Raw genomic sequence first — 17128 nt, 5'->3', positions numbered from 1 at the left:
CTCACAAAAAAACATATTTTCTCTCTTCTTTTGCTTCTTCTCTTTCATTCCTTCTAACTTTCATCTGCCTATTAAAACAAGCCTATGCCTCTTAGCTTTGGGCTACTGTTAAAGAAATCTAATATTCCTACCCTTCTGTTTGACGTCTGTAAGTCTCCGTCTGATTGTTTGATATTAAACTCTACTGAGCTATCGGCAGGATCTTGTCATTTTGGGTTAAGGCAAACTTTAGATCTTTTGTCTCTGTGGATCTTTTCAAAGCAACTCCGTCTGTTTTTTGAATCGTGTGTATCATATATCCAAGAGATAGGGAGGTGGGCGAAACCTTGAGAGTTGACAGTGAAAAGAAGGAGGAAACATGCATGAGGAGAGAAAGAGGGGGCGATGACATGCAGCAAAGATCCCAGCAGAGTCAAAGAGAGGAAGTTGTGGTACGTGTCTGAAACCGCCGGGGTACAGGATCAACCCAGGGAACAGAATTAATGCCGAGCAGCTTTCATACATGATGCAAGTTGACGTGAGACAGATACGCCCAATTTTATAATAGCCTCTCACCTCACACTTTCAACACTTTCATCACTCAATAAAAGTTAAAATGGAAATATAAGTCTGACTTCAGTGCTTACATTCATGTTAACTTGCATGAAAATTTGATCCAGTTACATCAGATACAATCTGGATCCAAGATGTATGGCTAAAACAGAACATCCTCATTTATGTGTGATGTGGTAAACATCTGTGTGTGTGTGTGTGTGTGTGTGTGTGTGTGTGGGCATATACTAACTGTCATGTCCTTCTGCAAGGTGAAACCCTAAGGTTATGCCAAGATTAAAAGGGTGTCAAGAAGCGCACACATACAGGGAAAACTCTGAGAAATAGCAGAACACGTGAATTACAGACTATTCCACCCATCGGTTTGAGACACGCAGCAGATAGGGCAAAAAGAGCTCTTATCTCACTGATTAAACTTCTTTCTTCTCTTGTGCTTCTATTGCTCACAAATGGCTAAATTACTCTTTATGACACACTGTTTATTATAAGGAGGAGGAGAGAGTGGAATCGCTTCATTTTAAAAACGTTGTTGGGATGCTTACTTGCAAAACATAGGGGCTTAGAGAACTGAGGGCAGAAAGGCAGAAAAAGGGAAAGGGAGAGAAAAAAATGAGCATTGATAGTGGTTGTGTGATAATGATTCATGCATTTTAAACTTTTTTGTAAAAACATAAAAATGGATTTCAAAGAGAAAATAGCACAAAAAGAAACTGTTTAAGGCGATTTACACCTGCACCTAACAATGTGTTGGGCTACGTTTGGGTGGTGGGAAAAACGTAAATACATTTCAAATACAGCGTTATTAGCTTTTAGATTAATACAAGACCCAAATTTGTTTTGCTCTGTTTTTGTTTTTCACCAACCCCTCAGAAAAACATCTATTTAGCTGCTAAATGTGCCACTATGTTCACCAACTATCCATAAGAGTCTGACTACTGTTTGCTGAACATAGGTTTTAAGAGGTCTTCTCTAAAAACTACTGCCTGCTGTGGCTGCAAACAGCACCACGAGGGAGGTGACAGTCGATTAAATGCCACAAATCCAAAATAATGAGCTGAAAGACCACAAAACAGGCCAAACCTACAGAGCTGTGTGATATTTCTTTAAGGTTTATTCACTATTAGTAGCTCATCTCCTTTAAACTGCGTTTTTATCCATTGGTATATTAAAATCTATTAGGGGTGGCTGCAGCCCAGTTGGTAAGGCAGTCGTCCACGGACCACAGGGTCAGTGGTTCGATCCCCAATCCCGCTGTATGCTGAAGTGTCTCTGGGCAAGACACTGAACCCCTAACAGCCCATTCCCATCCCCAGCTGTGCAGTGCCGGTCCAAGCGCAGTAGAAATTGGCGAGGGTTGCGTCAGGAAGGGCATCTGGCGTAAAAACTGTACCAAATCAACATGTGGACAATGATCCGCTGTGGCGGCCCTGAACTCACAGGATAAGCCAAAAAGGCAAAACAAAAAGGTATATTAAAATCTATTCTAACTGCTTTAAAGTTTCAGAAAAATATTTTACAACACATATTTTCAATGATAGACATGTACATGATCCTAATATTATAGTTTTGGTTACAGCACTTGAGTGATATCTGAATCTGTGCCTTTGTTTTCTTACTCAATAACATACATGCCCCAATCAGGATTTAGCAACATTTAAATCACCATCTGGTAGCAGTTGTTGGGTTGTTTTCTCATGTTTCTACACCACAGTCAATCAAATCAAACCCACACAATACTGATGAGTGTTAAAGCTTTAAAAAATACCATCTGGAACACTATTTGTGCTTTTGCTTGTTTGTTTGTTTTGCTTACTGTTCTAACGTTACTTTTTAAAAATATTTTTAATCATCCTTATTAATGTTATTAAAAATATAATAAAGTAGATATAATAGAGAGTGACTTAATTGTATTGTGAAAGTGATGTTATAATTGGCTCAACTTTGTCTACGTACATCTAAATAGAGTATCTGTAAACGATCCAGCTCAAATTTACCCCGTGTGACAGAAATAGAGCCAATCTGCAACATATTTTAATCCAAATGTGGCAGCATCAAAGTAAAATTACATAAAATAGCCAAAAAGTAATGCTATCATTTTGTTCACCTTTCAGTGCAGCTCTCTGAAGAGGGCGTGGCACCCCGGGGTGCTCACTGAAGCATTTAGCCATGCTTTGTTTTGCTTGGCTGTCGGCACACTGAATGACAAAGGCTGAATCACTCTATGACTACTGCAAGTCATTCACTGTAATGCATGCTTTAACACTGAAGTCAATGAGAGTAATAAACCATAAAGAAATTGTTCATTTCATTTTAGGCACTCTTCAATATGCAGCTATGTTCTGTGTGCACTTCTGTGTCACTGTGTGCTTGTAGTGTGGGTGGTCTCAACAAAAGTCACAAACAGGTTCAGTCAGTGCTTTTGACTTTGTGTGGTTACAATTTGATGACAGCTTTGTCCCAATTCCTTCTTCCAAGTGATTTCAGTAACAGAATTAGAAATGCACCGGCTTCTTGATTGGAGTAATTTTAATGCCCGTAATGGAGTGTGACCTACTGTAAATGAATGATTTTGTACATGTGCATGCGTGTGTCTCACCATATGGGGCTCTTGTCCTGGCTGACACTGAGGGCATGCCTGGCAGCTGTTACTGGTCTGGTTGAAGAACTCATACTCGCCACAGCTGGAATACTCTGCACTAGCAAACATACAACACACCTGGAGGGAGAGGATGAGAGAGAAGACAGGCAGGTGGAGAAGGGAGTGAAGGACAGACAAAAATAGGACATTTGAACAAAATATTGTAACATGTGTGAGTTAAATTATTAGGGTTACACACTGTTAGGTGTGTGTGTGTGAGAGAGAGAAGGAGAGAAAGAGAATGAGAAAAACAGAGTTTGCACAATACCAGCATTTGCTTGTGTGTCTATGTAATGTATTAGTATATTGTGTGTGTGTGTGTGTGTGTGGCATTGTGTCACTGAGGGTTGCTGTAATAATAACCAGCTGGTATTTATAGATTTACCAGCATAGCCCACTTTGTGCTTTTCCCAAACAAACTAACAGACTTTTAAAAATCTGCAGTCCAGAAAGTGATGCAGGGAAAGTAAATGACTGCATGACTAAGTCTCTCCCTCATCTCTCTATTGCTTTAATAACATCTCCATTTGTCTCTACACTCTCATAACCATCTTTTGACAGCAGAAACAAGACGCTGTTTAAGTAAATATAAAAATATAGACTGGAAGTGTGTGTATGTGTACGGTATGTGCATTCAGGCCAGATATCCTGTTTGTAATTTAAATGTACAGTACGGTACACACAGTTTACCAAATAAGGATTTGATGCACCATAGTGAATCCGTCTTTAATTTACTTTTATTCTGTGGAAAAGATTCTTCAAAAACTATCTGAAATTTCTTTGACAGTTAAATCTAGTAAACAATGAAATAAAAATCACAACAGTGGAAGATCCAGTTACAGCCTTTTTTTTCCTTGTAGTTTGTTTACTCAGAGTCTGTTGTAGTGTCTCTTAAAGGAGAAATCTGCTCATAACTCTATAGGAACAGCCTAAAATAAAGATCACAATCCGTGCAGCCACTAAGTATATAATGCTATAGCATGATGATGTAGTGACTTGACCCTGCTGATTTAATCCAAATATAACCTCCCTGTTGACTAAGTGCTCCTGTGTCAGCTCCTGTGTACACATAGTGACTGATGAGAAAAAAACAGATGAGGGAGGTGGAGGAGCCTGTTGGGAACACTGCCAGTGGGTTTCAACACCAAAACAATGAGTGATTCTCCTGGTCCGATTATAGAGAAATCTGCTCTCTGCAAAACTCTAAGGTTGACTAATTGGTACAAGTGCTGTAGGGTTGTGCAAGCTGCTGGCACATAACAGCTAGTGCCAAGATAATGCAGTGTGGAGTCAATTATGGCTGTGATGCAGTGTGCATCACAGTTTTTTTTTTTGTTTTTTTACAGTGGGCGCAAAGTAGTAAGGAGTAAGGGAAAAGGGAAACAGACTTGGATAGGAGAAATGGATAGGAGAGAAATATAAATTATTTTGGAATGGAAAATGACATCAGGAAAAGAAACAGTTAACAAAGATAGAAGGAATATTGTTTAAGAAATGAAGGAGCTAGAAGAAACAGGAAATAAAGGAAAAAATGAAAACCAAACTTACTAAAAGTGAAGACAGAAAAATGGACTTCCTCTGACCTCTCCTTTCTGACATTTTAGCGTCTTCTTCCTGGGGGGAACACAGAGATAATGGGAATGGTTGTCAAAATAAAGCATTTACAGTGTAGATCTAAAATCTTTTCCTAGATTCAGGCTCATGCATCAAAATTCACTTAAAAAACAGAAAATGTCATGAATCTAAACATTCCTGCCAACAGTAGTGCTATCATGTTGTGTGTGTGTGTGTCTGTGTGTGTGTGTGTGGCCCTGATGACTTCACCACTGTCTCGTTATTATCACGTCAGCACCCATAAACATTCAATGGCAGAACAGCCCATGGCATTCCTCTGGCTCATAACTCCAAGCACACATCAGCGTTGGCTAACCTCCGCCTCAATAAAAGCTGGTGATATGACTTAATAACATTTAATTATTTGCCTATTTCAATGTCGCATCTCTCTCTCTCTCCCAGCCTGCGAAAGTTTTTGTAAAAACCCCAAATAGAATGGAATTTAAGTCTAGTTTTACAACTGTGGCTGCTAGTAACTAGTTACTATTTGAAAAAAAAAAACATTCAAAACTATGTTGTAAATTTTATTGCACTATGATGTTGTACTGCATAAGGGTGTATAAATTTTTCAAGTTTTTTTATTATATAGTTAAGCTTTTACATCAGGTGACTGTGTGATTATGTCTGTGATACAGAGCGATCGTGAGCAAACGGTGATTATAAGGTGGTGTATTTGTTTTAGCAACCAAACTGAACAATTCCCTGTCCCACTGCTAAAAACAGTCTTAATGATTCTGGCAAGTAAACGAACAGGTTGTAAAGGTGTAAATGCCCGAAAGCATTGAAGAGAAGAACTTGTCAAAATGTGCTTTGCTTCATTGGTTGCTTGTGTGATGATGTTAAGATGCTATTGATAACTTCATAAAGTGTGCACGTTTTTCTCTCAGTGCAGTGTTACTTCATATGCTGTTGCTTATTAATTAAGATCGAGGCTGTGATAGCATATTTACTCCACTGATCTGCACAGAGCATGCATTTACGTGTGTGTGTGTGTGTGTGTGTGTGTGTGTGTGTGTGTGTGTGTGTGTGTGTGTGTGTGTAAATAATGTTGTCAATTGAAAGGAGATGTGTTGGCTAGGTTTCTCAGGAAAGAATCACCTTTTAAGCCATTTTTGAATAGAATAGAAGCAACAAGCCCAGATTCACAAAGGCTCAGAACATCTTGCAAAGCAAAACAAACAAAAAAAAATGTAATCATAAAACTCTGCTGTTATGTAAATTACTGTCTTCAGGAGCAAAGTAAAACGGGGGCAAACTGACAACAGCTGATTTGGATATGGGTAGATGATGTGCAGACAGCAATTTTTCAATTGAAACTGTCTCTGTTTACTTGACCCACACCAACACCACTCATATTGCTATGTTGCTTCTTTTCTTTTAAATGCCCGTAAAAAATTAACGCAGAACAACTTGCATGAATTAATAAACGGCACCATGTTCATTTTGAGGGCCATAAAATAAATCATGTAATTTTTATTGCACATCACATTTTCTCCAGCATACTTCCACTTTCACATATGTTTTACCATGTCTTGCAGAATAAAAATCAATGTCAGTGTGTCTGTGTGAGTGTTTGGTCTCTGACAAAGTGGCAGATACAGATAATACAGAGGACAGTCAAGGACAAGTGCTTTCAATTTCCTGAAACATAGGTTTCTGCAAATGCTGCTGGACATTAACTTATTTTCTCCAAGTTAAAGCTGCTTTTAATTTAGCGTTAATGTCAAGATCTTAGCTCACTGTTTCTAAATAATAACAAACACTAAATTGGAATTGATGCCAATGCAGATTCAATCAACTAGTTATTATAGTATACATATATATAGCATTTATCAAAAGTCAAAAGTAAAAAAATAAACGTAAAATGTACATGTGCATCCCCATGGATAAACAAGATCAGTAAAAAAAGCCAATAACAAAGAAACAAACAAAGCCAATAAATAAAAATAGGGTCCATTACAAATGTGACTAATCAAAATCAATTTAACTTAAGATACTGACTTGACAAGTGTGCAATTCCTGAGCAGGTTATTCCATGAAAGTGGTTTCCTGGCAGAAACGTATGTGTTCCCCTCATAAGTTCTCAGTGTTGCATTAGGAACTGCCAGGAGCTTCCTATAGTTCTCAGGCTGCATTGTATGAAAGGGGAGACTAAGTTAGATATGTAATCTGGGCCCAGACCATGAAGTGCCAAGTGGATAAATTATTTTCAGCTCACTGAGATAAAACAGAAAACTGCAACTCATTCACATTAGTGATGATGAATTTGAGATATAAAAATCAAAAGGACAAAGCAGCAGCAAAAATCTAAAGGGAAGGTTTTAAAAACCCATTTCCCAACTTCCTCTTCTGATATCTATTAACAGATGACAGGTTTTAAGTAATGCACTTTAGATTAGAAAGAAAGACAAACCAACCATCACTTACAGTATATACAGTATACACAGACAAACCGGTAATTACTGTTATTAAGTACATTTCTCATGGAGTCTCTTTGAGTGTTAATTACTGTATACTGCATGCGTAACAACAAGAAAGATAGAAAAGGCAGGTAATAAACATATATATAAAAATGTGGATATAATTTCCCAACTTTTACCAAGCAGTCTCAGCTTCTTCAGCGTAACTATAATTGTTATTGATTTGATTGATGCAACCTTATTTCTCCCTGTCAAGTCAGTTTAATTCAACACATTAAGAGATGAGCTTTAAATCTTCGTGAATCTGTCGGAAGCATCAAAGTGTGACAGTGTATTTGAGAGAGAGAGGAAGACGCTGTCATTATCTGATATCTGAGGTCAGAATCTGTCTGTCTGGTTCCAAGCTTCTGATTTCCCTCTTCCATGTCGCAGACTTCAGTGAAAAACCTTCTGATCTTCAGTCATGGCTAATTCTCCAACCCTCAGGGTTTGATCTCGCTTAATTACAGCCTATACGCACACACACAAAAATTACACAGTAACACGTAGATATATGGCCTAAAAATACACACAGAGCTTATGAGTGCAAAATAGGTTTAATTGCACAAGTTCTTGTGGTAAAATCATAACCTGTGTGCGTGTGTTTGTGTGTGTGTGTGTTTTTGCATCTGTGTGTGTGTGTGGGTGCTGGGGGGGAGGGGTCACTGAAAAAGATAAAAGGAAAGATAGAACAGCTTTTTTTTTTTTTTCAAACCAGGAAATGAATAACTGGCAAATGGTCGAGGACCCCCTGAAGGCTACTCATTATGGGGTTAAAATGATACGCACACACACGCGCACCCGCGTGCACACACACACACACATCGCTGCTGTGTTTGAAGACTCTCTGTGTCTTCTGACACTTTTCTCCTTCTTTCAACCCGCTCTCTGTCTCTCTAACCCGAGCTCTCTCTGTTGGGGCAGGTCTGAGATGAAAGTAAGCCCAAGCCTTTTGCACCCTGAGGGTATTAATCTTCTAACGACCACATAATCTCTGATAAATAACACTTTTGTCTTTTAACAGTGTCATTACCAGCCTGTAGCCCCAATGCAGTTTTTAGTGGCACCAATCGAATGCAGCCCAGTCATACAGGGCAACTCCTAGCATGAATGTGCACAGTAAATTTAAAGCAGAGGTGAAGGTGAGAAAAAACACGTTCAGCTCACTTTGTCTGGTCAAATAAACAAGTCCTATGAGCCCTATCTGTAAAGCCCTATCTTTTCAATACCTTAATAGCAGAAGAACATTTTCCTTATCAGTGCTGATTCCTGTTTTTCACCTGGTTGCATTTGACTGCTCTTATTTTCAGCAAGGGAAATCCAATATGACATTCTATACAGAATGGGAAAACAATTAATTCCACTTTAGTGAAAAACTAAATGTACAAAGACAACCCCATTCACTTCAGAATTTACAAAACAAATCAGCCAGACTTAAAGGCGACGGCTTTTGCCAAAGCTCCCCCAAAGTACCAGAGCTTAATATTGTAAGTAATCCTGAGCAGAAGTTCAAAGTAAATGAAGTGCAGCAAAACATTACAGCCAAATGTGATAAGCTAAGTCACTGTGTGAATGTTGAGGGCCTGTAGTTGAAAGGAGGAGCCTCCATATGGAAATTCCCATAGATCAGCTCGAACACACACACACACACACACACACATACATTAAGCAGACACAAATTTCTTCACTACTTCTTCTTATTCTCTATGCTGTTCCTCATTTTTTGACAGTCACAAGGTTTCTTCCCATCACTGCCACTCAGCCTTTCTGTTTTCTTTGTAATGCTTTCAGCCTTACTGTACAAGCACATTGGGTGTTATTTACTATAAATGAAGCACTTCTCATTGAAAACTAAGTACACTAATCAGATCATACTGTCTAAGATCAGGCATTACTTAAAAAAAAAAGTCACATCTTTACAAGGAATGACAATAAGACTGACAAATATAATAAGAGTAATAATAAAATTGATGTTTACTGCATGATTATTTATTGTTTGGCCATGAGGTCCATGAACAACCAGAAATTGCAACATATAATGGGTTCAGTGGAGCCCACCCAGTGAGGCTGGTACCAGAAGACCCCAGGGATCTATGTGCAGTTATGGCAGAGCCAGTCAGAACTACATTCAGGATGTGCGTGTGCAATGTTTTGTGTTTTTTTATCAAGGTGTTTGGATAAATCTTTGAGGTTTCTGACAGTACACATTGAACCAGTTTTACGTTTATGGGTTTCTCAGCATTGCATGGCTCTTGGACTATGTATCTTGGACCATGGCTCTTTTATGTATTGATAATACATAAAAAGCAGTTTCGTTGACTAGCCAGCTTTTGTTTTTTGGTGTCACTGGACAATATAATGGACATATAATGGACAACAATGGTACACGTTGCTCTTTCCTTCTCCCTGGCCCTGATTTAATTCCATTGCATCTCTTTCTCTGCATCCTTCTCTTTCTTCTGAAATCTACGGTATAACATTCATTACTGTTACAGATGGAGTGTGTGGGAAATGGCTTTCCACCATCACCATTTAAAGCCTGTAAAGCATATTCATTATGGTGGTTGATAATGACTTCCTGCCCGATTAAATAATTGGCCAATCAGTGGCCAGGGAATGCAGCCAAGAAGCAAACCAATGTAGAAGATGAGGTTACAGGATGGTTTGCGGGATTCTCGATACCACTTAATTTTTGATGACAATTAAATCAGCAGCCACAGATTTCTGCCATTGTGTTTCTGCAATTTCTAAAACAAAAAATCTGTTTTCCATCGAATTCATTCTTTTTTTTCTTTGTTTTAAAAACAATCACCTCTTCTTTCCTTTCATTCGATATTTGAAATGATCCATAAACATCATCCAACTTCGTGTTTTACAAATATCCCTAAACAGCTCAATCCTACCATGACCCACATTACCCACTTCTCTTGTTAGTATGCACATTAACAAGTTGTAGTTTTTCAGTGGCTCTCTATTCATAAAAAACTTATCCCTTTACAACCCAGGAATCAAACTGCCAAAATTAACACATGTTTGGCAGACTGACTGCCCTAAACCGTGCATGTGCAAAGAGGAGCAAATATAAACTAGAATCTGACAAAAATAACTAAAAAAGTTAAACATCATTGATCCAAATGGTCACAGGTGAACAAATTTCATCCTAGTGAGCATGAAGCAAGAAAGTGCACTCTGTCACGTTTCTTTAGGATTTATTGTCACACTAAATAAATCAATGGCTGACTGAACTGTGAATTATAAATAATGAGAATATTGTAACCACAGAAACTCTTCATACAATGGTGTATAAATCAAACAATTTTATTCAGTTTAATAACATGTCATTAACTGCGCAGCGGCCATAATCATCTACCTTTGCTTCTAATGATTTTATAATCTGTACTGAACACTGTGTGCTGGCTTTCAAAAACATATGAAAGATTTTGGCCAATCTACTGTCAATCCACTTTTTAAGTAATTCTGAGTGGCCCTGATGTGTTTGTTTCTTAAGTGAATTATGAAGCAGGAATGTGCTGCTGGCATTTTTGTTTCCTTCTTATGATTTGTAGGCAGCTGGAGAGTAATAGAGGGTTGGAGGCAGGCTGTCAATCAACTTGGACAAGCCGCTTTTACCTTCAGATGAATCAGATCATGAGTGAGTCCCAGAAGGTCTTTCAACAGCACTCACCGACTGGAAAAAAGTTTAAAAGTAAGACTCATGAATGGTGCTTTAAAGTGAATTAATCTCAATCATCGTATTTCTGATATACACTGCAGTGCTGACACAGTTCATTCCCGATGTCCTTACTTTTCTGATGATTGTCTGGGCTAAAGGAAGTCAAACTCTCTGAACAAACTAGCCAACTGTGCTCACTTATTAGGAGTTAAATGAGCCAGAAATAAACACATCTAATATGCAACATGATTAACGTCTCAGTTCGATGTGAAAATAAACTCATGATTAAAGTGATTTCCAATGCTGGAGACAGACGCGAACCTCACAAAACAGCTTTCCTTTGTCTCCTAACTAAATATCTACTTCCTCCAATCCAGCTCCATCCAACTGCAGCAGCAGAGTTTATCAGTGTGAACTCTATTTCCACAGGAGTGTCAAAACATGCTTTACAGGAACTTGAATTTCCACCAACAAATCATACTAGAATATTACCATAACTGGGACACACAAGGAGTTCACGGCTCAAATATCATCCGTAATACGTGCCACTAAAAAAAAAAAAAAGCAAACAGCAACACCTGTGACTACTCACATCCTTAAATGATTTACACATTTTGAAGCAGCAGAGACGCACACCTTCTTCAATTTTAATTCAGCTACATTCATTGCCAATGTAGTGAATGAGATGTTATGGGATTGTGTTTCTGTGTGTGTGTGTTTCTTCATCTCTCTTCATCTTTTGATTGCTTTAATTATAGACTTACTGTCAGCTTCTCACTTGGTGTGCAGGAAAAACAAACTCTTGGGGTACATAAAAATAAGTCTCTCTCTCACATGCATGCACACACACACACACACACGCATGCATGCACACATACACACACACACCTATCCCAGCTTCAGTCAATCAGTAGTCTCTTTGATTTTCTGCCTGCCGGTGATCTGTCTTTCATCGTCTCCTCTCCCTGATCCCTTGTTCCCCTCTATTGCTCTGCTGGGGCAGAACATCTCTCTCTCCCCGTCTCTGTCTCTGTTTATTTTGCAGCGGCTGTAGGTGGGAAGTCTAATCTGCAACCTGGAATTCATCTGCGTTTCTTATTGTTTCCCTTTAGCTAACACAGTACAGTGAAGCCATTGCAGAACAATGCTATTCTGTCAATTAAAATGTTTTTATTTCAGCATAGTTATATTTCTGGCGAGTCTATTTTTATGGTTTTTCTTTGGTTAGATGATTTACTTAATTCTAGACCATAAAGTGCAGAAAAGAACTATTACATAAAGCTCAAAACACTCAGAATTACGATTTGGCAAGCTTTTTAGGAACCACAGTGTGTTATTTATTATAGTAAGCAACAAAAAATGGACAATTTTGATGACTTTGCTCAGACACAAAACTCCTAAAACATTCATTTTGAGTAAAATAAATTCATATTTAATCTACAGTGTTCTGGTTTCCAATTGTCAGAACTGGAATAATACACTTTTTGTACACCTGAGTTTGAAATCTCTAAGTGATTTTTTTTCAGGGAGATTTTATTTAATAATTTAATCTTTTGTGTTTTCTGAGCAGCAGCTATTGATGACGGAGAGGCTACCTGCTAAAGGGTGAGGTCACCTAAATCCTCTTCAACCCATTGAAAAACAATTTAACTGCTTATATAAAGGCTTGAAGCAATGGAAGCATTCATTCTTCTACTAACACATATTTTCACATGCCAGAGACTGTGATACAGATCAGGCACATCTGCACAGGTGCCCAGGTCAACAACACAATTCTTAGCTGACTTCCCACCTGCCAATTGTTTTAGCAGCCTGACCAGAAGTACCGCACACAATAATCTATCTTACCCTGATTTTATGTTACAAAATCTTGTGTGTGTATGATATAAACTTTGAATTCCAAGCACTCACTCAGATAAATGGCAGATCTCTGTCCACAGAATCTGCATAGAAGAAAGTGAAGTAAATTTCCCATATGCAGGACTCTTAAGTAGACACAAATTAGACCACAAAACCCAATTTGATTAAACTTGCTCCCTGAGGCTTACGTGGAGAGGTTTCAACCATTGATTTACTGTGAGTTTGTTGAACTGTCTGTGCTGTTCATGGAGAAATAATAGTGGTGAGAGTGCAACCTATGATTAGAAAAGCGTATTCCTTTTATCTGGCTTTAGTGGATTTATTGCACATAAATTAAAATATAATGAAATACAGCTACCTCTCATTTTGCTGGGGACCCCCTGAAAGCCCCTGTGGGAGCGATGAAGATCCACTGCCCTATTACAAGCTGTTGTCCTTGTCCTGTGCTGGTGACTGTGACTTATACAGCAGTAAATATTGATGGAGCCTAGGGAGACAGTGCTAATGGTAACTGATTAAGAACACAATATGTCGAAGTGTAAGCAAGAGCCTTTTGTTTCCTCGTTTAACAACAATGCTCATTGTGAGGAGCTGTACACAGAATCAGTGTTGAGCAGATGCTGATCCTGATATTGATACGAAAAAAATGACCATAGTTTCAGTTTATAGTGAAGCATTTAATCAGTGAAATATTTTTTTGCTTTTTCAAGAACTACTCACTAGATCCACTAATTCCTCTTTAGCAATCCCATGACATAGAATATATTCATATTTGATGTCTGTCAATTAATTTAGGCACTTATTGGCTAATTTCCTGATACTTGTTATAAGTGCAACACTGTCTTTTGTATAATAAAGTTGTCACTTTGAAACTAAATGTTGGAATATTTATGCTTTCTGTAAAATGTCAATAATGCTACACTTTTCGTTTTATTGGCTCATCATATTATACTGTACAAGTTATTATAAATTTAACCTGAATACTGTAAAATACAGGTACACATATTTGAGAGAAGTATCTTTGGTACTTCTTCCAAATGTTAAATAAATAAATATAAAATGTATATTTTAAAAAATTAACATCCATACGGGTGAAGATGACATTGACATTTTAGCATCTTTAGGTTTGTGTGTCCCTGTGCCTTACATCACCCATAGAGAGTGTACAGGATTATGTAGCTCTTGCATGGCCCTGGTTGTGGTAAAGACTCTTAGATAAAAGCCCCCTGCAAAAGCTTTGCCATAAATTATATGCAGTAACCTAATGAGCTGAAATAACTTTACATCTATAAGCAAACTGTGAATGACATGTTTTGTCTTAGATGTGTGAAGCATTATGAAACATTCAACTCTAACAGGCCTCCTGAGCATTATAAATGTCTCCATGGGGGGAAGTGGATGTGCTGTGTGCAATTGGAATCAGCTGTGATATCTTACATAAATCTCAACAAAAACTTTCACAAGAAAAGCACAAGAATCCCGTCTTCTTTCAATGATATCACTCCAAAATGAATAGGGTTATTGTGTAAATTCTATTACCAAGTAATTTGGGTAAGTAAACAAATTAGCTATTTGCTCCAGTCTAGTAAAGGATGATCGCAACTACAGGCACTGGCTTTGTTAGTTCTTCTGCCTTCATCCCTTTAATCCTCAGAAACCATATTAACTTCTTTTGAAGATGAGTTACACTCCCTCCCCTGTCTCTAGCTCTGTGTCTTCTTTGCCTTTCTACCTGTGAACATGAAAGATTCAGTGGCAGCGGAGGTGGGTTGCACTGGGGGCTGTAGGAAAAGACTGGGAGAGACACAGATAGGAAGATAGTAAGAGGGAGAGAGCACGAGAGAGAGAGGACAGAGACAGATTGATTTCCACCTCCAGCAACTATAGTTCAAAGCCAGCCAACAGACTTCAGAGGCTCGGCAGGACCCGGCATGTCCCCAGCCAGGCCGAGCTGCCTGTCTGCGGGCAGGACTTCCCCCGGGGGCCCGGGACAGTCAGGCGGCACCAAGAAAACAATTATGCAGAAAGAGGAGAAACATGTGCAAGGTCACAGTCGCACCTTAGCTCAAACACACACCTACACACAACTAAAAAGAAAGTTTAATTGGCAAACTCTTCAATATTCAATAAGGATGATATGACACATGAAAAGCATTAAAATAAGTTGCTGTTAAGAAAGTGACAACCCAAACTTACTGTTTGCATTTCTAAAGAAGCTCACAGGGACCAAAATCATAAAGAGCATGAAGTCAGTAATCAAGTTTGAGTGCTTCAAAGCCTTATCACAAAGCTGCTGAGACCTAAAAATATAAATACTGGTGTAAGAAATGAGAAACTCATTCTACCATCTTGGCCTAAAACATTTGCACCAACAACCACAGTATCTGTATTGAGGGAAACGCTTTTTGCACACAGTAATGGGGATGACACTAATTGCATGTACATCTGCATATGTTGCCCGAGATGTAAACTTTGATCGGATAGACTGTCCGACAAAACAAATGCCTTCTAAATGTAGAAAATGAATGTTTAGGGGTGCTTCTGTTGAATTTAAAATAAAAACTTAATTAAAACAATTGCCATGAGCCGTGTTTCACTTTCTAAAAACCTTGTCCTACCTGGAGCAAAACATGGCCTCTACCAATTCATACTGATTTTTCTTAGAGGCAAAATTACAGTAAAGCACATGTTTGTTTGGCATAGCCTAATAAGTGTTGCTCAGGAATTTCCCCGAAGTCTTGCAGCAATCCGTCCTTGCATTCCTGAGAGCGGAGCTGCTCACACGTCTTACCTTGAGCTCGGAGAAGGGGGCACACTGTTGTGGTTTCTCCGCTGCACCGCGGGATCAGATTGCGGCGATCGGTCCGGTGTGATCGGTGATCAATGTGAAGCGCCGGGTGTGAAAGGCATCGCCGTGGGGCTGTCTGTCTGAGAGTTTTTACTCCACATAGCCCAAGTTGTATCTCAGCCTCCACTTGGGTGCATGTCGGTGTGTCTGCAGGCTCCTCCTTGCTGAGAAAAAAAAGTGAGAAGTTTCCTCCGCCCTGAATGAGAAACCGATTAACGTGCCTCAGGTAGAGGGACTTTGTGTAGAGACAATTAACATGCTGCAGGCTACAACTCAACTCCGCCATCTAGTGTCTAAACGAGGTGGCGTAAAAGCATCGATTCATTTGTGTTTGTACCACTGCATTTTCATTTCATGTGACTTCCTGCCAAAAGATGTTAAACAGCATCTTTATTAAACAGGTATGTACAAAGGGCATTTAGTCAAAACCTTAAGCATGTAACTTAAGTAAATGGACAAGTGTTATCAATCACATGCATTTGATAACACTAATTATATACTGTAAAGTAGTAGAGTAAAATCTACAATCAGGAATATAGCATAGTTGAAAAATAATGTTGCAGAACAACTGAAACAGTTAAAAAAAGTTAAGAACTGTTAAAATTAATGTCACTTTGACTGCTAGCACTGCTGCAGTTTCAACCACAGACCAACACCAAGTTTCTTTTGAAAGAGAAGCCATAAATTAGTTTGAGAGTGTCTGTGTAGTGTGTTGGATGTAGATGACTGGTGCCTGTTGTCTGAGTGGGACTAAAGCTGGACGTTAGTCTTCTTCCTCCTCCTCTCTCTCCCTTTCCGCTGCTTCTCCTCTTCTCAGCCACAGGAAGAAGGAGATAAAAGAGAGGCTTTGAAAACACCAGGAGTCCTGTAATTACTTACTCTCTCTGCCTCTGTCGCTCTGTCTTTCCCAGTGTCCCTCTCTGAATCATTCTGCTTATCTCCATCTCTCTCTTTCTTTCTCACTTTCTCTTTTTTCTTTTGCAATTTTGTCCCTCTGCCAGCCTGCTTTTTTTTTTATACTTCTCCATCTTCTTCTTTTTCTTGTCCGTCTCTCTGTCTGCCTTCCTCGTTCATGGGCTCATTGATGTCGATCCAGGGGCTTCCTGACTGAAAAGGGGGATGAGAGGAGAAGAGATTAGATGAGAAGAGAGGATAAAGAGGATGAGGAGAGGATAATAAGAAGAGTGATGAATTCTGCTGAGAGAATGATGGCTGGTCTGTGACAGACCGGACAAAAACACACATTAAACAAAACCTGTATTTAGAGTGATGGATTGGGTAACACAAAGAACAATCAACCGGCTCTTAATCAGAAAACATAAAGAAAAAATTAAATAAGACGGCTGCAATACATAATTCACACTGTGGCAAATCAGACTACGTAACATCAGATATGATGAAATAAAGGATTATTTGTTATGACAACAAAAATGGTACAGTGTAACAAATATCCTTGTAAAAATACAGTAAAAGGTTTGGAACAG

General features: G+C 38.7%; 1 protein-coding gene across 1 annotated transcript in view; it reads right to left on the bottom strand.

The window, feature by feature from the left end:
* The window catches only part of edar (ectodysplasin A receptor), a 29980-nt gene extending 14168 nt beyond the window's left edge, over positions 1-15812 (bottom strand). The window contains exons 1-3 of the mRNA XM_067516866.1: positions 15588-15812; positions 4739-4804; positions 3149-3268 (exon numbers count right to left, since the gene is read on the bottom strand). Coding sequence (XP_067372967.1) covers positions 3149-3268; positions 4739-4789 — 171 coding nt within the window. The 5' untranslated portion in view covers positions 4790-4804; positions 15588-15812. The remainder of the gene's footprint in view (positions 1-3148; positions 3269-4738; positions 4805-15587) is intronic.
* Positions 15813-17128: the final 1316 nt, after the last annotated feature.

The sequence above is a fragment of the Channa argus genome, chromosome 9, assembly GCF_033026475.1.
Source record: "Channa argus isolate prfri chromosome 9, Channa argus male v1.0, whole genome shotgun sequence".
Taxonomy (NCBI): Eukaryota; Metazoa; Chordata; class Actinopteri; order Anabantiformes; family Channidae; genus Channa; species Channa argus.
The sequence above is the reverse complement of the archived record's forward strand: the minus strand, read 5'-3'. Positions and strand labels throughout refer to the sequence as shown.